At 51.3% G+C, this 22,763-nt stretch overlaps 1 protein-coding gene across 1 annotated transcript in view; it reads left to right on the top strand.

Annotated features, from left to right (window-relative positions):
* CACNG2 (calcium voltage-gated channel auxiliary subunit gamma 2) overlaps positions 1-22,293 on the top strand; it is a 120,684-nt gene extending 98,391 nt beyond the window's left edge. Inside the window, exons 2-4 of the mRNA XM_036866456.1 lie at positions 5,417-5,500; positions 20,058-20,198; positions 21,702-22,293. Of these exons, the coding sequence (XP_036722351.1) occupies positions 5,417-5,500; positions 20,058-20,198; positions 21,702-22,237 (761 nt within the window). The 3' untranslated portion in view covers positions 22,238-22,293. The remainder of the gene's footprint in view (positions 1-5,416; positions 5,501-20,057; positions 20,199-21,701) is intronic.
* The last annotated feature ends 470 nt before the right edge of the window (positions 22,294-22,763 follow it).

Genomic DNA, 22,763 nt, shown 5'->3' with positions numbered 1-22,763 from the left:
AGTGTGAGCAAGAGGGCTGAGCAGGGTTGTGACAGACAGAGAGGGAAGGGGCTGGGACTGAGGCCCATGGCCTCTCCCCACTCCCCAAGGATGGATGGAGGGTGAGCTCTGTGCCTCTACAGGCCCCGGTACCTCTGGCTCTGCAGGGGGTATGCGAGGACCCAAGAAGAACAGAACCTTCGAAGGGTCCTGAGTGGCAGGACCGGGCTGTGCTCACCCCACTGCCCACGAGAGCACTGCCTGTGAGGTTTCCGTCCTTCTCACCTCCACCACCACGCCCCCTCTACCACTCGCAGCTCTGGCACTTTCCAGGACAGAGGGCTATTTTCTCGGAGAAGCCCTTAACTGAACTGCATCAGGCAGGTTAGGAGAAAATTCTGTTATCACAGAGACAGGATGACTCTTCTTCTAACAGAGAAGGGCCAGAAGAATCTGGTGTGGTTCCCTGTGTCAAATCGCGGTCCAGACAGGGCGATCATTTAGCTTGTAAGAGCCTCATCATCAAAAGATCACACCAATAATTTCTAAAAACCAACCATTGATTTGGGGTTTATTAGAATAATTTGATGAATCGTTTGCATGTCAACATTTAACTTGGTGAGCAGTTTTATAATATGTAATTGATGTATATAGGAAATAAAACCAAACATTTAGTTTTGTTTTATGTACAAAAGTTATTTAGTTTTGTCTTGTATATTAATCTGTATGAGCTTTGCTAAATACTTTGAATGGCATCCCTACCTCCACCCTACTTGAGGCACCCCGTTCATGGTCTTATCATTGACCCTGAGGTTACCAATCACCACGCCCCTTCCACAATCTCAGTCTTTTGCATCTGCTCTCTGATTCCCATGCCCCGCCCTTCCAGCTCACTCCCGCCACCATCCCTTGACCCTCACCTTACGTTTCCAGTACGTTGATCCCACCACCTTTTCACTGTCCCCTTTACCAGCTTAGGGTCTGATCCATCTTCAGAATCACTCCCTTTCTCCCCTCACCTTCTTGCGTTCATCTCACTGACCCTCATCCTGGTTAAAGGCAACCCTCCAGCTAGACGGCAGCCACATACTAAATGTGTTCAGAGAAAACCACAGAATCTCTAGAGGGACCTTCAAGCCACCAACACCCATACTTCATGTCTCAAGCCTGGTCCATTCCCTCTCCCACTCTCATGGAGAAAAATTTCACTTTCCCATTTCATCAAGAAAAGCAACCAGAAGAGAAGTGTCACAATCTCCCACCATGCCTACTCATCCCCTGCGTCTGTATCCACAGATGCCCCTTCCCTCCCGGTGCGGCGGACACACCATCGTCCATATAAGGCCAACTTTGCACTTGTGTCCCAGACCTCATCCCCTCTCACATTGCTCCTGCATTGCCCCATCCCCTCCCTGGGTTATCAATTCTTCCCTCTCTACCAGAACATTCCCACCAGCATCATTCATGCCTTAACACCTCCCCCCAACACAGAGCAGCCAGCATAATGGCAGACACCCCACTAGCACAGTGCAGGAGGGCCAAAGAAGGTTGAGAGAGGGACAACAAAGGATACGATGGGGGCACAGGAAGGTAGACCAGTGTGTGCAAAGGCCCTGTGGTAGGAGCAAGCATGGCAGGAAGAACAGCAGAGATGGCACATGCACCAAGAGGGAGGTGAGACCAGACAGAAGTCGGGGTCAGACCCTGTTAAAGCTGTTGAGCTTTTCCCTAAGAGCATCGAGAAGCTGTTGAGTGTTTCAAACTGGATGTGGCTTGAACAGATTTGCATTTTCAAAGGTTCACTATGATTACTCTGTAGAGACGGATAACAGTGGGTACAAAATGACCAGTGGGGAGGCTACTGCAGTCATCCAGGGAAACAAGCACCCACCTGGCAGTGGGTGTCACTATTGTTGGAAAGAGATCTATGGGTTTGAGAGATACTGAGAGCTAATCCAGACAGGACGTCGTGATGAATGGAGCCTGCAGGGAATAGGAGGAGATGTCGGCAATGATGGCTAGGCTCAGTTTTCACAAGGGAGCGATGGAGAGGCATTGGCTGACCTAGCTGCTGCCTCCGGAAGACCAGGCTTGAGGGACAGATCATGAGTTCCAGTTTGGACCTGTTGAGTGTACGGTGCTTTTAAAACATCCACCAGGAGACATCAAACAAGCAGTTGGATACCCAGGTCTGGACCTCACTGGAGAGGTCTGGCTGCTGATTATTTGACACAGCCTCTCAACAAGCATCTCTGGAGCGCTTCTCCTGCGCTAGGCACCATGCCGGGACCCAAAGGTCCAAGGATGACGGAGGCACGGGCTGGGGCAGCGGACAGCCAGGCTGCGTGGGGAGAAGGTGCAGGTGTGGTCCACCAGCCTGAAGGGTGGGGCCCTTAGAAGAGAGACGTGGAGGCACCACCTGTGATCCCTTGGTTGGGGGTTGAACACTGCCCCCCATTTTTTAGGAGCCTCGGGGCACGTCAGTACCATTCTCCACGCCTCACCTCCTGTACGGATTCCTTGTAAAGATGCCTGGCACCAAGTTGGCACTGACGAAATATTTGTCAGACTAAATTGAGAGAAAATGAAAGCGCTCTGCAAAGTGCTTTGTAAATACACTGATTTGTACTTTTAACAATGGGGAGGTTGTGTTATCCTCTTAGCAGCGGGTACAAAGACTCTTCTCCGGAGAGAAGAGTGTGTGGCTGGCTGGAGGCTAAGCTAGGAGGGGGAGCGGGAGGCCTCCGGTTAATGCAGCAAGATGCCGAGAGCAGGGTGGGACGTGATCAGGACAACAGAGGAGGGGGAGACAGCAAGGTATGGGGCGGGGGAGGGTGCTGAGCAAGAGAAGAGACTGCCCACCACACTTAGAAGCCGCCTACCCTGATGGGAGCATCTGGAGTGAAACGCTGTGCTCTACGGATCCTACAAAGCTGCAGTGAAGCTACCCGAACTTCCGTTATGCTCTGGGGAATTGTTTTTCTTGCAAAAGTTGGGAAAGGAAGCGAATTTGGTACAGAGACAGTTAAGGGGGGTTTGGAGAGTAAGGATCAACCATCTTCTCTGTAATATGTAGTACAGAATTACCTACATAACATAATAACAGCAAGAAATACCTAAAATACCTAGTTATATAAGCACACCTGTATCCTATGTATACAGCTATATGTGATATACACAGGTCTGTGTACTAATGCCTTAAAATTCCTAAATAATTTCTATAGTACGTGATAAAACCTACTCCATGGGCTACAAAGTCTCAGGATCCTATAAGAAAAGAAATTGCTCCTTCGGGTGAGGGCGGGAGCGTTAAGCTCCGCGCCAGAGCGCTGGAAGTCGTTCCCGAAAATGGGAGGTCTGTGGCTTTCGGGCACTCCAGAGAGGAACTTCCCTGGAGGTGCAGTGGTTAAGAATCCGCCTGCCAATACAGGGAACATGGGTTCGAGCCCTGGCCCAGGAAGATCCCACATGCCGCGGAGCAACTAAGCCTGTGCGCCACAACTACTGAGCCTGCGCTGTAGAGCCTGTGAGCCACAACTACTGAGCCCGCGAGCCACAGCTACTGAAGCCCATGCACCTAGAGCCTGTGCTCCGCAACAAGAGAAGCCACCACAACGAGAAGCCCGCGCACCGCAACGAAGAGTAGCCCCCACTTGACGCAACTAGAGAAAAGCCCGCATGCAGCAACGAAGATCCAACGCAACCAAAAATAAATAAATAAGTAAAATTGAAAATAATAATAATAAAACTTCTTTCTACAATGGAATACTACTCAGCCATAAAAAAGAATGAAACAATGCCATTTGCAGCAACATGGAGGGACCGAGAGATTATCATACTAAGTGAAGGAAGTCAAAAAGAAAGCCAAACACCATATGATATCACTTATATGTGGAATCTAAAATATTACATAAATGAACTTATCCACAAAGTAGAAACAGACTCACAGACATAGAGAACAGATTTGTGGTTGCCAGGGGGGAGGGTGTACGGGGGAGGGATGGAATTAGCAGATGCAAACTATTATATATAGAATGGATGAACAACAAGGTCTGTATAGCACAGGGAACTAGATTCAATCTCCTGTAATAAGAAAAGAAATTGCTAACACGTATTGGGGACTGTATTAATTAGGTTACATTAGCTACCATCACAGGAAAATCCTGAATGTCAGGGGCTAAATGTAGTCAAGGTTCATATCTCTCTCACGTCAATACCCCCAGCACATTTACTAACGTGCCAGGTACTGCTCTGAGCGCTTTAGACATGTCAACTCGTGTAATCCCCATGACAACTGTGAAGGAAGCATTGCTCTGATCTCCACTTTCCTCTGAGAAAACTGAGGCGTCTTCATGAAGCTGAGCCAGAGCCAAGGCCCGGGCAGTCCAGCCGCAGAGCCTGCCTCTCACCCGCTGTTGCCATATCTCCCTGCACAGGTTCGAGGGTTCAGTCATTCAGAGAAAGTTAAGCAACATCCATAGTGCCTATGCTGGTGTTGGGGATACAGTGTGAATGAAACAGACAAAGACTCTGCTGTCATGAAGCGACCATGCTTGCAATTCTAGTCTCCACATGAGTTTTTATGAAGATCGCGTTCAATAGTTCACTCATTCATTTAGTGATCACTGCTGGGGGCCCACTGGACACTGGACTAGGGGTTTTCATCTGAGCCAGCTCTCACTTTCTCAGCAGTCACCAAGGAAATTTTTAGAACCAAAAGGTCTTTGTTTGAGCCCTTATTCCATCATTTCCTGGCCATGAGTACTTATTCAGTCGTTTAGCCTCCCTGAGCCTCAGTTTCTTCATCTGTAAAATGGAGATGCTAACACCCCTCTCACAGGTTGAGTCGTAGTCCAAGAGCCTGGCAGAGGGCCCAGCCCCCTTGGGGGGCCCAACCCTAGGGGTATTTCAGAACTTTCAGGGGCTCCATATAGTGAATTCTATGTAACTGCCAATGAGAAAATGCTTTGCAAGCTCATCTAAAGGTCTGTGGGAATGTTCTCCAGCCCCGTCTGGGGTCGGCCTTCTTTGGAAAGCGATCTGCTTTCTCGCATGTAAGACGCGAGGTGACTCCCAGCCGGGCTGGGGCGCAGAGGCAGGTGTACTGACATTCACCAGCTTCCTCCGTGGCAGTCCCCAGCACAGATTCAAACCTCCACTGCCCGCCACGCCTCAGCTAATCCTCAGAAGCCTCGATGCAGAGATGGAAGGCTGGGTTTTGAAGTCTTAAGCCTTAGATCCTCTCCACAGCACCGCGGGGGTGTGTGTTTTGATTCACCAGACAGATGTCCAAACAGACAAAGCAATACCTTCCTCCGGGGATGAGGGAGAGGGCTGAGTCAGCTTCAGAAGAGCGAGAAGCCAGGAAGAGGCCGGTGGGCTCTGAATCCCCGGAGCCTAGGATGTCTTACGAGCTCTTTCTTCCCTTGTTTTCCAGGGAACTTCAAAGGTCTCTGCAAGCAAATCGATCACTTCCCAGAGGATGCAGATTACGAAGCTGACACAGCAGAATATTTCCTCCGTGAGTGCATGCAATTTTTTTTTATCTCCTTCCTCGTGGTGGGTCCTGCCCTTCCATCCTTCAAGAGTCAAAGGCCAGGACTATCTAGAGGTCCCTGTCACCACAGAGGGCAGGAAAAAGCTGAGCCTCCCTCCTCCCCTCCTGCCCAGTGGCCAAACCTTCATGCACGCTGTTTCCCTCTGCCTGCAACGCCCTTCTCTCCCCTCTTTGTCGGCAAGTTCCTACTCATCTTCCAGGTTTCAGCTGAAACATCACCTCCTCCAAGAAGTCCTCCATGCCCTTGAAGGGGTTCCCAGAGCCTAGCACCTTTATCACGCTGTGGGGTCCTTGTCTATTTGAGCAACCAGCTCCCTCGCAGTGCTGCCAACTCCACTAGGACTCTGATAGACTCTACCTATCTCGTTCATGATTGTATTCCCAGCCCAGTGCCTGGCACGTAAAAAGCACTCAGTAGCTATTTCTTGAATAATCCAATGAAGAAACTCATCAGGCGGTGCCAGAGTGGAACTTCTACTGAAACAATGAGATTTTTTTTCTTTCCCCACAAGTCAAGTCAAAGTTAAATCCTGATGTAATAGCTGTGATCTTAAATCCACCTGAGACATATTATCAAGAGAAAGTATTTTGAGACCCAAAGGAAATCTCTCAAGAATCAGCAAAAACTAACAAGGCAAAATGTTCCGGGAGAAAAGGATTTCCAGGAGAGGAGCTAAGGGTCCTTGATGCCTGGTACAGCAAAGCCGCCCCGAGCAGAAGTGGTTGAAAGCTCTGCTCCAGGCTCTCAGGCAGCACCTCCTGAGGGAGTTTACTCTCCTCCCAGGGGCATTGCCCACCCCCTTCTGCTCCCAGGTGCCCTTCCCGGGCCAAAGCCTCCCTCCCATCCCCCCACAGCATCGGTTAGTATTACCCGTGGATCACTTTTATGAAAAATGTAGGGGGCATTTTATTATATGCATCACCCCTGTCGCTTTCAGTAATTACTCCTCACATCAAACCCGACTCTCAGGTCAGCCTGAAATCTGGGTTTCATTGCAAGCCCATGGAACACGAAGCCAGCCAGGCGGCTGGGAAGAGAAGGGAAGGAAACATCACGTCATTTACAGCTTTCTTTTTAAAGGGGGGAAATATCTTACAAAGCTCATCCTTTCCCTTTATGAATTCCTGCAAGATGCTGCTCTTAGATGGAATTCCTAAAGGGTCATTTGGTCGTCATCCCCATTACCAGGTCTGGGGCTCTCAAAGGAGCCTCGTGGTGGCATAAAGGCAGATTGAGCACCTTCTGTATGCCTGAGGCCGTACTCAGCGCTGTGGCGATCCAGAGGAATGAATGAGACACAGTCCGTGGCTGCAGGTAGAGCACAGCCTGGCGGGAGGACCCTCTGAGAACAGCTGGACTTGGGATGCAGGGGCCGGCAGAGACGCACCCGAGGGCAGAGGTGGAAGGAGGGGCAAAGCAGAGCCAGCACCCAAAGCTGCACTGGCTGAACACAGCGAGGGTGTGATGCTTTATCAGCCAGATGCCAAGTGCTTGTGGGACAGGACCCTTGTCTCATTCTTTGCTCTGTCTAGAACAGCTCTTGGAATATAGTAGATGCTCAATAAATGCTATTTGTTAAATAAAAGAAAGATATAGGATTCTTCAGTGGCTATTCCTACCTAGTCTATACCTCCATTTCCCTGATTTTAAAGAGAGAATGGCTTAGTGTGTTTGGTTCATTTTGATGTCTCCGGACAGAAGACTTGAATGTACATTAGCAGCGCAGGTTTCCGAGGGTCTGACTTGAATTGACTTAAGCCAACCATATTTTTTGAGCATCTGTAACAGAGACTGGCAAACTTTTTCTGTAAAGGGACAGATAGTAAATATTCCAGGCTTTGTGGGCCACACAGTCTCTGTCCCAACTACTCATACCTGACCTTGCAGCACAAAAGCAAATACAGAAGCGCATGAGCGCGGCTGTGCTTGCTCCATTGAAACTTAACTTCATTTACAAAAACAGGCAGCAGGCCTCATCTGGCAGAGTTTGCTGACCCTTGATCTGTAATATGCCAGTCTGGGGCTAGACAACAAAAGTGACTTTTTAAAGCTGGAAGATGTGAGTTCCCATCATCCTCCATTAAGCTCTAACCTGATTGGCTAGAGACGCTAGAAGACAGAGGTCATTCTTCTAGGAGGATCCCTGGCCCAATGAGGTGGGCGAAGCTGGGGCCCAATTAGGTGGGCGAAGCTGGGGCCCAGCGAGGTGGGCGGAGCTTCTCCTGGAGATGGGCGTGCCTTTGGCCCAGGGAGATGGGTGGAGCTGCATCCGGGTGGGCGGGGCCTGAGTCAGCTTCCGGTTCTGGTCTGTTAAACCTACAGCACACCTGCCACGAAGGCTGGACAGACCCATGAACCTAACATAGACACCTCAGGCAGGGATAGAAGGCAGTGTGGGGTGCTGAGGGAGCCTGGCCCTAACCCAGCCTGGAGGCGATCATTCCAGAAGGGTTCCCTAAGGAAGGTGGCACCAATGCAGAGACTTGGACTCTAGAAGCATTCATTCATTCATTCGTTCACTCAGGAGACACTCACTACCACTCACCATGTACAGGGCACTGTTGATGGTATGGGGACCCAAAGGTGAACAAAACAAAGAAAGTCAGAGCCTTTGTGAGGGTTACATTCTGGTGAAGGAAACAAGCAAAAAGCAAGGAACCTGTTACAATCATCCAGACAAGAGATGACAGCAGCTTGAACCAAGGTGGTGGCAGTGAAGGAGGTGGGAAGGGGTCAGAGCCTGAAAATATTCCCAAGGGTATGCATACAGGATTTTCTGAAAGGCTGCATGTGGATTTCCAGGGCCAGGAAGGAATCAAGGATGACTCCAAGGTTTGTGTCCGTGGAGGGAGCAGGTTGGGATGGGAAGGATGGAAGCTCAGTATCGGCCACATTAAGTTACAGAGGCCCACGGGGAGGTGTCCTGGCCCGAGACAGGAGTCTAAGAGCTGTCAGCATGGGGGTGATATTTAGAGCCGTGAGACTTGATGAAGGCACCAATGGCGTGGTGCAGAGAGAGAAGAGGTGCAGGAACTGAGCCTCAGACTCCAAGGCTTAGAGGCAGAGGAGGAGGCCCCAGGGAAGAAGATGAGGAGGGGGGGCCAGTGAGGTAGCCTGGGTAACCCCTGCCATCCATGATCCACCAGCTGGATGGAGGATCTGGAGCAGAGAGGGAGGAGGGAGAATGCTAGGAGGGCATGGCTGCCCAGGGGCGCAGAGCTTATCTCCTGGGATGGCAGAGAAAGTGGGGCTCACTTGCTCTCAAGCCAGCAGGCCAAGCTTCAGGCAAGTCCAGCGCCTCTTGGAGGTCGGGGCAGAAGGAAGGCGCCGGATTAACATCTGACGGGACAAATGAATGACTGAATGAATGCATGCATGCTCTTACTCCCCAGTCTCCAGGAGTATCTGAGGAGGTCCACAGCTTCTCCTGAGCTGCAGAGCCCAGGGAGGAACAGCTGTAGCCGGTCCCAATCATCACTCTGGGCCACCAGACCTCTGGCCCCAAGAAGATGTGGCTGATACAAGCCTTGCCCACCTAGTGCTACCTTACCCACAAAGGAACGGTGACAGCCTGTTTTTCCCAGGCAGCTCTGAGGGGCCATCGGCTGGGTCTGCGGTGTGTGGCGCCTCCCTAGCCCTCTCCCTCCTTACCAAAGCTCCTTACCTCAAGCTGGTGAAGCACAGAGGCAGTGGTGACCAGGGTGTGACTTCCTATGACTCTCAGGGTGTGTTGGTGTGTGTGTGTCTTGTGCACAAGGGCATGAGTCTGTACTGTGTTCCGTGTTTTTTGGTGCCTGCATGTCCATGCGTCTGAGTGTCTATCTATCTAAATGTAAGTGCCTGTGTGTTTGCATGGGTCTACTTGTGTGCACATGGGTCTCTTCGTGGTATGTGTGTGTGTGTGTGTGTGTGTCCAGGAGATGGGAAGTGGTATTTCCCAGCTGTCCCAATGTGATTTGGAGTGGGGAAGAAGATTCAGAAGAATTTAGTTTCCTTCCACAATCATGTCTTAAGCACCTACTGTGTGCTAGACCCCAAAATCCACTGTAGTGTGGCCCCAAACTGCAGGGTGGGGTGAAGCTCTCCCCACCCCACAGTCAGAGCTTGGGCCTGGAGGTGATGGTCCCAGCATCGGCTACTGTCCCTGACACACTCCGCCCAGGGAGAGGGGAGGGGTTGGTCCCCATAGGTCACACGTTCATGTACACACAGACACACACACACACACACCAAAGCTGCAGTATCAGGGCCTTGCCATGCCAACTACTCTTTTTCCAGAGCCAGAAGTGGACAGAAGGGGGAACGGAGGGAGGGCTCTGGACAGGGCCTATTTCTCCCCCTCAAGAGAGATCTCACTTGATTACGCTTGAACTGGGAGTTCACATCTTCCCAGAGTCACTGAGCCCCTGAGAGCAAGAACAGGCAGGAGGAGAGTTCCCTGGGGGCAGCCGTGGGTCAGGAACGGACACCTGTAAGGGAGACAGAGGGGCCATTTGTAAGGGAGGTGGAACGCAGCCAAGGCAGGCAGGACCTTGAGGATTATTTGGGGGTAAATTTACAGAACTTTACCACCAGTAGGAGACAGGAGAACATAACGGCGGGCTTAAGCACACGCTGCCTGGGTTCAAATCCAGCTCTGCCACTTCTCAATGAACTCCCCCGGTACTCGGACTCCCCCCGATGGGGATGATGTTCATTGGTACCTTCGCAGGGTTGTAATGAGGCTTCAGTGAGTCAGTATAAGGCAGCTGTTCACTCCAGCCCAGAGCACAGTAAGCATTCAGGAGGCGGTAGCCATTATTGTCGGTATGTTACACAGTGTAAAGTATGAAGGATAAAGATTAAGGAAGGGAGAGAGGGAGTGCGAGAGTTTTCAGTACAGTGGTCAGAGAGGTCCTCACTGGGGAGGTAACGTTTGAACAGAGACCTGAAGGCAGTGGGGGAGCGTGTCTGGTCCTGCAGATGCCCTGAGAAGAGGGTTCCAGGCAGAGGGAACAGCCAGTGCAAAGTGTCTGAGGCTGGCATGCAGCGAGGCAGAGGGTGCGAGCAGTGGGTGGGAAGCCAGGCCAGGACTTGTGGGTCTCGGCTTTGCTCTGAGACTGGAGCACGAAAAGGTTCTGAGCGGAGAGGCGAGGACTGACATCCACGCTAACAGCACCGCTCTGCTTCTGCTGTAGAACTGACTATGGGGTCCCAGCAGAAACAGAGAGACCAGTAGGAGGTGACGGCCAGAATCCAGGCTGGAAACACAGGTGCTCAGACCAGGGCGGAAGTCGGGGAGGTGGATGAGAAGGGGGCCGGTTCTGAGGCCGGCACGTGTTACTGACAGCCTGCATGGGGGGAGGTGAGAGAAAGAGGACTCCAGATGACATCTAGGCGTCCTGGCTGGGGGACAGTGGACAGTGCTGCCCTTCTCCGAGGCTGGGAATGTCGAGAAGGCTGGGTCGCAGGGAGGTGACCGCTCTGTTTCCCAGCCTGCATGTTACGATTTCTGTTACGGACTCTTCTGTTACGGACTCTTCTTTCCCACTGGATGGCGAACATCTTGAGCTCCGAGGGGAGTAGCTGCAACTAGAGAGTCTGCTCCCACCCACCACCCACTCCGGCCAGCACAGGGCCTGCCCCCAGTCAGGCCCGGGACATGTTTGCTGAGTGAATGAATGAGGAACCACCCTCCCTAGAGCCGCCTGGAACGTTCACCCTCTCCCCAGAAGGAGGACTGAGGCGGATGGAGGGTCTCAAGCTGAGCCAAAGCCACCCTTCCCAGCCTCGGAGAACCCCCCCTCCTCCCTGTTCCCCCTTCTCCACTCCCCTCCGCCAGCCCCACCAGGCACCCAGCGGGTTCCTAGGTGGGAGGTGAGAGGGATACCGGGAGTCAAGGTCTGAGCTTGGGGCTTGGAGTGAAAGGTCCTGAATCCAAAGTGAGCTCTGCTCTGTGGTCTTGGATCAGTTACTCAACTTCTCTGAGCCTCGATGAATACCAGTCCCCCAGGGGGCTCTGAGGATACACTGAGACAAGGGTTAGGGAGGTGCTTTGTTAAGGCTCCCCAGCTGCCCCAGGGGAGCACTGAGGGAAGTCCACCACTCCCTCCTTCCCACTAGAGTTTAGAAGTTCAGGGAGACATCCTTGCCACTCCGGAAATGCTGGAGGTAGACACGCCCTGAGGGTCACCCAGCCCCGTCCTCCCATTTTACAGATGAGGAAAAAACAGAGGCCCAGAGAGGGAAAGTGACTTACCCCAGCCCAGCACACTTTCTGGGATACCATCTGCCTCCGTGATGGTTTTCCAGGCTGTGTGCTCCTGTCCTCTGCCCCGGACCTGCAGCCCCTTCCAGCAAAACTGTCGTGAGGGACGTTCCCTCCAGAGATCACCACAGAGGGTGTGACCACATCCTGCAGTCAGGGAACATCTAAGCTATAAATCGTACTAACTCACATCCATGCAACCAGAGCGAACGCTTCTCGAACGGCGCCTCCCCTTCGCGCGCTCTGCCCACGGAGACAGTTTCTCTTCCGTCCTGGTTCATTTATTTAAGTGCTGGATGCAGCTACCACCACGCTGACTCCACGACCTGCACTTTAATAAACATCAGTGGAGGTAACCCCAGGCCCGTGAGAAGCAGCAATAATACGCTCTGCTGTGTGAGAACTAACATTTCCTGGTGCTAGTGGGTACCAGGCACTGTTCTAATAGCCTCAGATGCATTGACTCATCACCCCTCGTTGCTGCCCTGGGAGCTGGGTGTGCTGATCATTGCCCTGCAGCAGAGGACAGCACTGAGGCTCAGGGGGGTGGCGGGCAACACAGCAAGTGGGATGCACTCAAGTCATCTCTCCTGAGCTCGTGCAGCTGATCGCCCATCCCAGAGACCACAGCAAGTGGGAAGGCATCCAGCACCTGCACAGGTGGTGCTCCCAGAGGAAGCTTGCTGGACTCCGAAATCCCTTTCCTCTGTCAATAGATATCACAAACGTTCATGGGACACTTGACTATGTGTGTGCCTGGCCTGACACTTCATACGTTATCTTCATTCATCTCACAACAACCCTAGGAGATAGGTACTGTTGGTGTCCCCATTATACAGATGAGAAAGGAGAGGCACAGAGGCCACACAGCCAGTGGGGGGGCCAGGATGGGACCCTAAGCGGTCCACATCAGGAGCCCACGCTCCTAACCACCACTCTGGACGGCTCTCCCTCCCTCCCTCTCTCCCTCCCCCTGCCTTTCCCCTCCTCTCCTCCTCTCTCTCCCGTCACTCTCTCTCTCTCACACTCACACTTTCTCACACTCACTCTCACATGCATTTACGGCAGTCTATCCCTTTTTACAGCATTCAGGAGGAGAGGGCGAGAGATGCCCCAGAGCCTAGAAGCTCCTCCCAACCCAGCACATCTGCGATTCTATCCCATTAGAATGGATCAAATTCCAAATTGGAATAACAGGCATAAAGTTAAATATGCCCAGAAAATAAGGAGCCTGCCTTCTGTATACCTGATCATGGCAACTATTTTGATCAAAGGCATGACCAGCACCTGGCCAGCCTGGCTGAGTAGGTCCCTAATCAGAGGTCTGGGGGGCACAGGACCACCAGGGATGGATGCAACCTTAGGCATCATCTGGTCCAACCTCATCTGAGCCAGACCTGAGACCCAAAGAAGGGAAAGCCCACACTCAGGCCCCAGGACAGGCCAGGCAAAGAGTGGGCCCCAGGAAAAGGTCTGCCCACCTCTCCCCACCCCCAGGGACCACCTCTCCACCCCCGCCAGACTGAGTGAGGAAGAGGGGCACCCTGCACCCGTGTGCAGCTGTCTGCCTGTCCTCCAGCTGTGCCCACCACAGCAGGACACCATAGGTGCCAGGCCCACAGGGCACTGGATCACGAGATGATTTGTCTACAGAATTTGGCCAAAAAGAGGGTGAGCGAGGAATTTATGACTGAGACCGCCCACTCCAAAAGGCAAGATGTCATTCCCTCCTGGGTACTTATGACACTCTTCATTTCTGTCGCCAGCATAGAAAACAATAAATTGTTCATAGTTTACCAAGGTTCTGTATTCTCAAAAGCTTCCACATTCTTCTTCCTATTTAATCACTGTCACCCTGTAAGGTAGACAGAGTTCCGATTTTCAGCCCCATTTTACAGACAAGGAAGTGAAGGCCCCGGGACACCATGAGATTGACCCAAGGTCTTCCCGAGCCACTCACTAAACACTGGGGCTCCCCAGTCCTCAAGGTGAACCCTTGTACTCTTCCACGCTCAAGCTCTGCTGTGCTCACCTCTGTGTCTGTGACGCCCCTGTTTACAGCTTCAGCCCGGAGTGCACCTCCACCTCCCAACCTTACACATTCGACTGTCCCTCCACACTCCACGTGCGCGTCCCCAAAGCACCTCAGACTCCGTGTGCCCCAAACCAGACCTTGATTTCCCTCCCCTCACCCCTTAGGCTTGATCCTCTCCCAGTTGCATAAGTGGTTGTATCCAGCCAGCCAGCAAACCTGAGACCCAGAAGTTATCGTCAACGCCACCCTCTTCTCCACCCATATCCACCCATCACCACGTTTTACTTCACCTCCTAAACATCCCGCAAATCCAGCCACCTCTGCCCACACTTTGTACCCACCCTGGTCCCAGTACCACCATCACCTGGTCAGCAGCAATAGCCTCCCCCTGGTGCCCTGTAGCTACCCTGGACCCCTTCTTAATTCATTTGCTTTGTTTGTTTTTTAAAATTTTTATTGGAGTATAGTTGATTTACAATGTTGTGTTAGTCAGATGTACAGCAAAGTGAATCTGTTATATGTATACATATATCCACTCTTTTTCCGATCCTTTTCCCATATAGGCCATTACAGAGTACTGAGTAGAGTTCCCTGTGCTATACAGCAGGTCCTTATTAGTTATCTATTCTAATACTGAGTGAAGTAAATCAGAGAAAGACAAACATCATATGATATCGCTTATATGTGGAATCTAAAAAAAAGGGTACAAATGAAATTATCTACAAAACAGAAACAGAGTTACAGATGTAGAGAACAAACTTATGGTTTCCAGGGGGTAAGGAAGGTGGATAAATTGACAGATTGGGATTGACATATTCATTTGCTTATTAAAATGCACATCAGATTGTGACAGACCTGTCAGCTTTCAGGCCTTTATAAATTTATTTATTTATTTATTTATTTATTTAATTTATTTATGGCTGCATTGGGTCTTCGTTGCTGTGTGAGGGCTTTTCTCTAGTTGCGGCAAGCGGGGGCTACTCTTTGTTGCAGTGCGTGGGCTTCTCATTGAGGTGGCTTCTCTTGTTGCGGAGCACGGGCTCTAGGCGCGCGGGCTTCAGTAGTTGTGGCACACAGGCTCAGTAGTTGTGGCTCGTGGGCTCTAGAGCGCAGGCTCAGTAGTTGTGGGGCACAGGCTTAGTTGCTTCCCGGACCAGGGCTCAAACCCGTATCTCCTGCATTGGCAGGCGGATTCTTTAAAGGCGACCCGTGAGTTCCTGTGTGGCCTGGCCCCAGCCTGCCTCGTCTTCCTTAGAGCTCCCCAAGGCCCCGCACTACCTCTTTGTGACCAGCCCTTTCAAGTCCCCAGACGAGCCATGCTTCCTCCAGCCCTTGCTCGTGCCACGTCCTCCCTAGAACACCCTGCTTCTATTCTGCCCAATTAGCTTCTCTTATCCATCCATCTCAGCACCAACATCACCCTCTCAGGGGAACCCTCCCTGTTGCCCATGTGAGTTCAGAGGATGCTCTGAGAGCCAGGGGGGGTGCAGTGGTTAGGCACACAGAGCCTAGAGTCAGAATCCCTGGGTTCACAAACCCAGCTCCTCCATTTCCTCACTGGGTGGCCTTGAGCGAAGGCTTAACCTCTCTGAGCTTCAGTTTTAGCCTGTGTGTGATGGGGGTAATTACAGCACTTACTTCGTGGAGTTGTAAATGAAAGCAATGGGTTCATATACGTACACAGTCCCACCATCCTCTGATCCCTCAGGCAACATCAGCCATCTACAGGTGACATTAGCCTGTCACTTGCCTTCACGGTGCCATATGGGTACCTTCCTTCCTCAGCACTTCATCCTGGTTGGTAATTACATGTTCATCTGTGCTGTATCTCCTTCACGAGAATATAAGCCCTATAACGGCATGGACCAGGCCTGGTTTTGCACCCCATGCCTTCTGTGCCTAGCCTGGAACCAGGCACGGTGATGGCCACTCAGTCAAGAGCAAAGCATCTCCCCACTCTGAACCACACAGCTTTTCCCCAGTACAGTGTATTATGCTCTCGGCCTGGGGTGGCCAAATTGCAACGGTTAGGCCAAATCTGGCCTACCAACTGTTTCTATAAATAAAGTTTTATTGGAACACATCCACACTCATTTGTTCACATATTGCCCATGGCTGTTCTCAGGCTACAAGGGCAGAGTTGAGTAATTGCAACAGAGACCATATGGCCAGCAAAGCCAGAAACATTGACTACGTGTCCCTTTACAGAAAAAGTTTACCAGTGCCTGCTTTAGATATTTGTAATCTCCTTTAAGCCAAGGCCCATGGCTCATGGGGTTGGTAGGAGGTTTAAGTGGGTTCATCCATGGAAGGCACATAGCACAGGGCCTGGCACATAGGAAGAGCCCCGGAAATGTCAGTAGGTGTTATGTAGTTCCATACGCTTACTCATAGGAGATCAGTAAATATTTGTGCATTGAATAAATGAGATATTTTCTGCCCCTCGCAATAGATTTTAGCGGTAAGACCACCCCAGCCTTAGAGGGAAGTCAGGACAATTCATGGGGAAGTTGTGTCTGGCATGAAGGGGAAAGGACATTAGAAATAACAAAAATTGCTACCTTTTACTGCCCGCCTAGCATCAGAAACCATACAGATATTATCCAATTTAATTCTTACAATGGTGCTTCTCAAACTTTCAGACACATACAAGTCTTGTTACCAGGATCTTGTTAAAATGCAGATTCTTTTTTTTTTCAATTTTACTGAAGTATAGTTGATTTACAACGTTGTGTTAATTTCTTGACCAAGGTCACACAGTGAGTTAAGTGACAAAGCCAGGATCTTAAGTTAGGTGTAACTTAACTCCAAAATCCCCATTCTGTCTGTGACATCGCCCAGCCAGAAAGACCTCTTGCGAGAGATTGTTTCAGTGCAGGGGTCCCTGCCTGCTCCAAACCAGCTTCCTGCCAGCCTGAATCTGGGTCCTGCGGACTTCGGCCTTCCTAGGCTTGGCAGTGTTTACCGGCTTCCCCCTGTCACCTTTTTTCTGGGCAAAGAGGCCTCTTCCAAGGGAGGCTAGTGTCTGGGTTGGCTCTGCCGGAGTGAAGAGGCTTCTGTTTGTGTTGGCTGCTTGTCGCCATATCATAAGCTGCTTTGGTACCTTGTGAAGTGGTCCTGTTTTCTCCACATTGCTCCCTGCTGGCTGCAATACAGCAGACCTCTCCCTCCAGCCTCCCCCCTCTTTATCACACACACACACACACACACACACACACACACACACACACGCCCATGCGCGCACGCACACACACACATCCATGCGCACACATGCACACACGCCCATGTGCGCACGCACACACACACGCCCATGCGCGCGCACACACATGCACACACACACGCCCATGCGCGCGCGCACACACGCCCATGTGCGCACGCACACACACACATGTCCATGCGCGCGCACACACGCACACACACACGCCCATGCGCGCGCACACACACACCCATGTGCGCACGCACACACACACACACGCCCATGTGCGCGCGCACACACGCACACACACACACGCCCATGCGCGCGCACACACACAGTTTCTCATCTCCCTCCACAGCTGGCACTCCCTCTCTCTGCCGGCAGGAAGGCTGAGTTGGGACATCCAGGCTCCCACAGCAGACCAGACTGAACTGGAAACGTCAGGCCCAGGGCTGCTGTGAGGCATGAGCTCTGAGGACGCAGTCCCAGTCTGCCAAATGCAGCATACTGTGGGCAGGAAGAACCTGCTATCTTGGAGGGAGAAGGTCAGAGAATTTCATCTGCCTTGCTCATCTGAGCGGCCGCCACTGCCCCTTGGAAGTCACACCAGTCTCTCTTTCTTTCTTTATGCTGTCGTCCCCCTTTCCAGGTGGTCAGAAATCATATCCACATGGAGAGGGCAAAAGCATTAGAAATCGGCTAACGGTCCACACCCATTTTACGCATGGGGAAACCAGAGAGGGCAAGGTACCTATCTCAGCCACACGGCAAGTGAGTGGCAGAGCTGAGACCAGAACCCTGATCTCTGGACCCTGCAGGCTTCCCAGGCTCTTTGAAAGCCCCAGAGGGAGAGTCCAGGGTAGTCCAAGAGTTGGGCTGATCTGGGCTTGAATCCTGACTTACTAGCTGGGTGGCTTTGAGCAAGTTACTTCACCTCTCTGAAACTCAGTTGTCTCATCTGTAAATTGTGGCAAAAAATACACCCTGCAGGGGTGTTACAAGGATTAAACCATAACATGTACATCAGACCCAACATGGTGTGGGTGCTTCACCAATACTATCTCTTCAATACGCTCTCACCATCCCCGCGTGCTTATGAAGATTGGCATCCAGGTAGCTACGGGTGTGCACGTCTGGGCATGCGTGTCTGTGCGGGGGTGTGTGGGCTGAGGGATCAGGTTGGGGATACAGCTTGTCATCTCAGAGATGACTTGCAGGAAGAGAACATCCGCTCGGGTCTGGGAAGGAGGCAGCACCGTCCTTGCCTGCGGGGGGGAGAGGGGTACCTGATTGCCGAGTAACACAGCTGTCCTCCACGCTCTCATCACTGCTTCTACATGGGCAGCTCAGGTCCCCCCCAGATACAGAACTCCACCCTTCTTCAAGGCCCCCCAAAACAATCCACTCATCCAGAAGCATCACTAGCAGTGTAGCCTTACTGAGGATCCAGGGGGGAGAGAAGAGAAGGGCTTTACATCACACGTCACAGCAAACTGCCTGAAACTCTTAGAAAAATTCTTCAAGTGCTATATAGAAAAATTCTCTTCTTCACATATCCTTTGTGGCCACACTGCCACCAAAAGGAACAGGGGTGGGGCATTGGGGGGAGCACTTCCCCTCCAAAACATAGACCCCCAGCCAACCTCTGGGCCGAGCCAAAGGGCCCTCTGTCTAAAAGGACTCAACTTCCTAGGTTACCATTCAAGCCACCCAAACATGTCAAGAAAGCATCCCTTTCCTTACACTAGCCTCCAGACACCTCTGTCTCCTGCCTGTCCATAGCTCCCAGGACAGGGAGTCAGGAGCCCTGAGATCACTCTCTGCCTATTTGAATCTGGATAGAAAAAAATATTTTACTTTCCAGACACACTTTGTAGAGGACTCCACCCCTCTGGGTCATCTTTCAGACACTGTCCCCTCACTATACACCCCCTGCCGCCTTCCCTTTGCCCTCAGCCATCTGTACCCCTCTGCACTCTCATCCTCCCACAGGCAGGAGTAAAATATTCATTAAAATATTTTCTTCTCCTGCCTGTTAGTCCTTCCTTCTTAACTTATCCTGAAGGGTTTTTTAATTTGCTTTTTGTTTTTCTTTTTCTTTTCTCTTTTCTTTGCAATGTGTCGGCTTCTTCCTCTTCCTGGACCACTTCTTCATGTTTATTCACAAGGCGAGCTTGTATCAGAGGCTTACTGTGTCTTTGGCTTTGAACAGAATGAATGAAGAGAGAGAACTGAAAAAACAGCTACATCCTGGCTCTCACGGGAACCCACGACCTATGGTGGACACATATATATATATATATAAGCAAATATTTACTATAATAACTATCATTTATCAAATGTTTACTATGTGCCTTCAGAGACTTATCTAAGTACATTATCAGAATTAACTCATTTAATCCTCACAGCAATCTTAGGAGGCAGGCACTATCACCATCCCTATTTTACAGGTGAGGAAATTGAGGCACAAAGGTGAGATGACTAACCCAAACTTACCCAGCTAATAAACGCTAAAGCCAGCGTCCAACCACTAACTCCTAACCACTATAACACACTGCCTTTCCATGTGCCCCAACTGCCCCAAAGTGCAGAGGAGAGAGCTAATGACTTTGCCTAAGGAAGTCAGGAAATGCTTTGTGGGGGGGGGGGCAGGACTTTTGAGCTGGGTTTTGATGGATGAATAGAAGTTTGCTGAGTGAAAAAGAGCAGGAAAGACATTCTAGGAAGAAAGCTCAGTACATCAAAAGTCAGAAACGTGCATTAATGAGTCATGGGAAGTTTGCCATAGCTGGACGAGAGGGAACGTGGGGATGGGCTGAGACCAAGTCCCACGGGGCCCTGTGGGGCTCATGAAGCACTGGGGTTTGATCCTTGAGGAAGTGGAGCGTCCCTGAAGGGCTGTGAGCTAGGCAGTGGATTGCTCCCTCTCCCTCCCTCTCTAGCACTGCGGAACAACCTCCACTCTGGTCCTGTGTCCTCCCCCCCCACACCCCTGTCTCATAGGTTTGCTGTTCTCTCTCTCCCACCCTCCGTGTTCTCCAGGGGCTGTGAGGGCCTCGAGCATCTTCCCGATCCTGAGTGTGATTCTGCTTTTCATGGGGGGACTCTGCATCGCAGCCAGCGAGTTCTACAAGACTCGACACAACATCATCCTGAGTGCCGGCATCTTCTTTGTGTCTGCAGGTAACAGCTGCTGAGCCAGGTGGGCCAGAGTCCAGGCCCACCAGTGGGGAGAAGGCTGAGGTTGGGTGCCCAGTGGCTGGGAGGACCTGGCAGAGAGAGGAGGGGAGAGCAGAGAGGAATTTCCGGGCCTTGCAACAGGCTGAGTCACAAGGAAGACAGGCTGTGCTGGGGCTCCCGCCCCAACGCAATGCCCGAGCCCCCCACTGAGTCCTCCAGGACCATCCCCAGACCCTGTCCTTTAGCCCAACGATGCATCTTTCTCCCACCTCCTGGAAAAAGGCCCCAATCCCGGGATCCTCTCAGGACACTAGGCCTATCCTCACTTGCCCTGTCCCCTCACTGTCCTACCCAGGTGGGAGCAGGCAGGCATCCAAAACCACATTACTCAGCCCAGTTACGTGACAAGTCACATTGGCTTCAGATGCCAGAAAGAGAACATGGGCTGTAGTATGAGCCATTTAGTAAGAACGACTAACGTTTAAGCAGCACCTACCACGTGCAGACTTAACAGCTTTCACGTGTATTAACTCCCATGTATCAACTCATATGTATTCACATGTATTAATCCTCCCCATGACCCGACAGGAGTAAGTCCTATTATTTTTTTTTAATAGATCTTTATTGGAGTATAATTGCTTCACAGTACTGCGTTAATTTCTATTGCACGACAAAGCGAATCAGTCACATGCATACACATGTCCCCATATCCCCTCCCTCTTGAGCCTCCCTCCCATCCTCCCTCTCCCACCCCTCTAGGTCATCGCAAAGCACCGAGCCGATCTCCCTGTGCTATGCTGCTGCTTCCCACCAGCCAACTATTTTACATTCGGTAGTGTATATATGTCGATGCTACTCTCACTTCGCCCCAGCTTTGCCCTCCTAACCCATGTCCTCAAGTCCATTCTCTGTCTACCTCTTTATTCCTGCCCTGCAACTAGGTTCATCAGTACAGATATGGAAACTCAGACAACGGTTCCTTTGCCAGAGGCTTTGCATCCAGGCAGTCTGGCTCTAGGAGCCAGTCTTAACCCCCTGCTACACCAGCTTCAAATCCCTGTGCAGCCTTGAGCAAGTTACTTAACCTCTCTGCAATCTGTTTTCTCATCTGCAAAACCCTTGAAAAGCACTCAGCAGTGAAAGCAGGTAGTAAATGCTCAATAAACAATATTATTATTATTACTATTATTATTACCATCATTATTATTATTACTACTCAGTACATTGTAGGATGCCCGTTGCTTCTTTCCCTTCTTCCCGTAGCTCTGTTTCCATTAGCTCTTCCCTTTGCAGCTCTCTCCAAATGGAATAACAGGATAGTAAGGTGATGCTTGCAACACCCCTCTAGACCGGCCCATCCGTTCTCCATGAAAACGCTGGACCAGGGAAAGACCCTCCAGCTGTTCCCCGTCCCTTCATCCTGCCCGGGGCCTGGCATCCTCCTTGGAAACTAACGATCCTTCTCTCTGCTTCCCTCTCCGCCCCGCGCCCACCCTCTGCCCGCAGGTCTGAGTAACATCATTGGCATCATAGTGTACATATCTGCCAATGCCGGAGACCCTTCCAAGAGCGACTCCAAAAAGAATAGTTACTCGTACGGCTGGTCCTTCTATTTCGGAGCCCTGTCCTTCATCATCGCCGAGATGGTCGGGGTGCTGGCCGTGCACATGTTTATCGACCGGCACAAACAGCTGCGGGCCACGGCCCGCGCCACGGACTACCTCCAGGCCTCCGCCATCACCCGCATCCCCAGTTACCGCTACCGCTACCAGCGCCGCAGCCGCTCCAGCTCCCGCTCCACCGAGCCCTCACACTCCAGGGACGCCTCCCCCGTGGGCATCAAGGGCTTCAACACCCTGCCGTCCACGGAGATCTCCATGTACACCCTCAGCAGGGACCCCCTGAAGGCCGCCACCACGCCCACCGCCACCTACAACTCCGACAGGGATAACAGCTTCCTCCAAGTTCACAACTGTATCCAGAAGGAGAACAAAGACTCTCTCCACTCCAACACAGCCAACCGCCGGACCACCCCCGTATGAAGCTCACGCGGGCCTCGCCAGCGCCGCCGCCGCCGCCGCCGCCTTGGTCCCGGGCAGAGCCGGGAGGAGGGGCGCGGCCCGCGGTGGGGGGGCCCGGGGGTGGGGGGGAAGAGGGGAGGAAACGAAACCATCCACGGGGGACAAACCTTCCAAAAGCAAAAAAAACAAAAAAAGAGAAAAACATAAGTAAATTTTTAAAAAAAAAGAACAACATACAAGAGGAACAAAGAAGCAAAACAATAGAAAATGTGCAAAAATATAAACGAGGGAAGGAAAAACAAACTTTAAAAAAAGCAAGAGAGGATAAAAATTAAAAATAGAAAATAAATCTAAAAGAAAATGCATGATTTCCCATGTACCATTATTTTAACGTTTAATAAAAACCAATTTAAATGAAAACATACAAGGGAACCAAGATAATATTAAAGCAAAAAAATGAGAAGGAGCAGAAAGGAAGGGAAATGTTCTTTGCATTTATCAGGGGTTTATGTTACTTTTTTTTCATGCGGAAGAGTTACTTTTCTGT

The sequence above is a fragment of the Balaenoptera musculus genome, chromosome 10 (genome assembly GCF_009873245.2).
Source record: "Balaenoptera musculus isolate JJ_BM4_2016_0621 chromosome 10, mBalMus1.pri.v3, whole genome shotgun sequence".
Taxonomy (NCBI): domain Eukaryota; kingdom Metazoa; phylum Chordata; class Mammalia; order Artiodactyla; family Balaenopteridae; genus Balaenoptera; species Balaenoptera musculus.
This window is presented reverse-complemented; position numbering and strand designations above follow the sequence as displayed.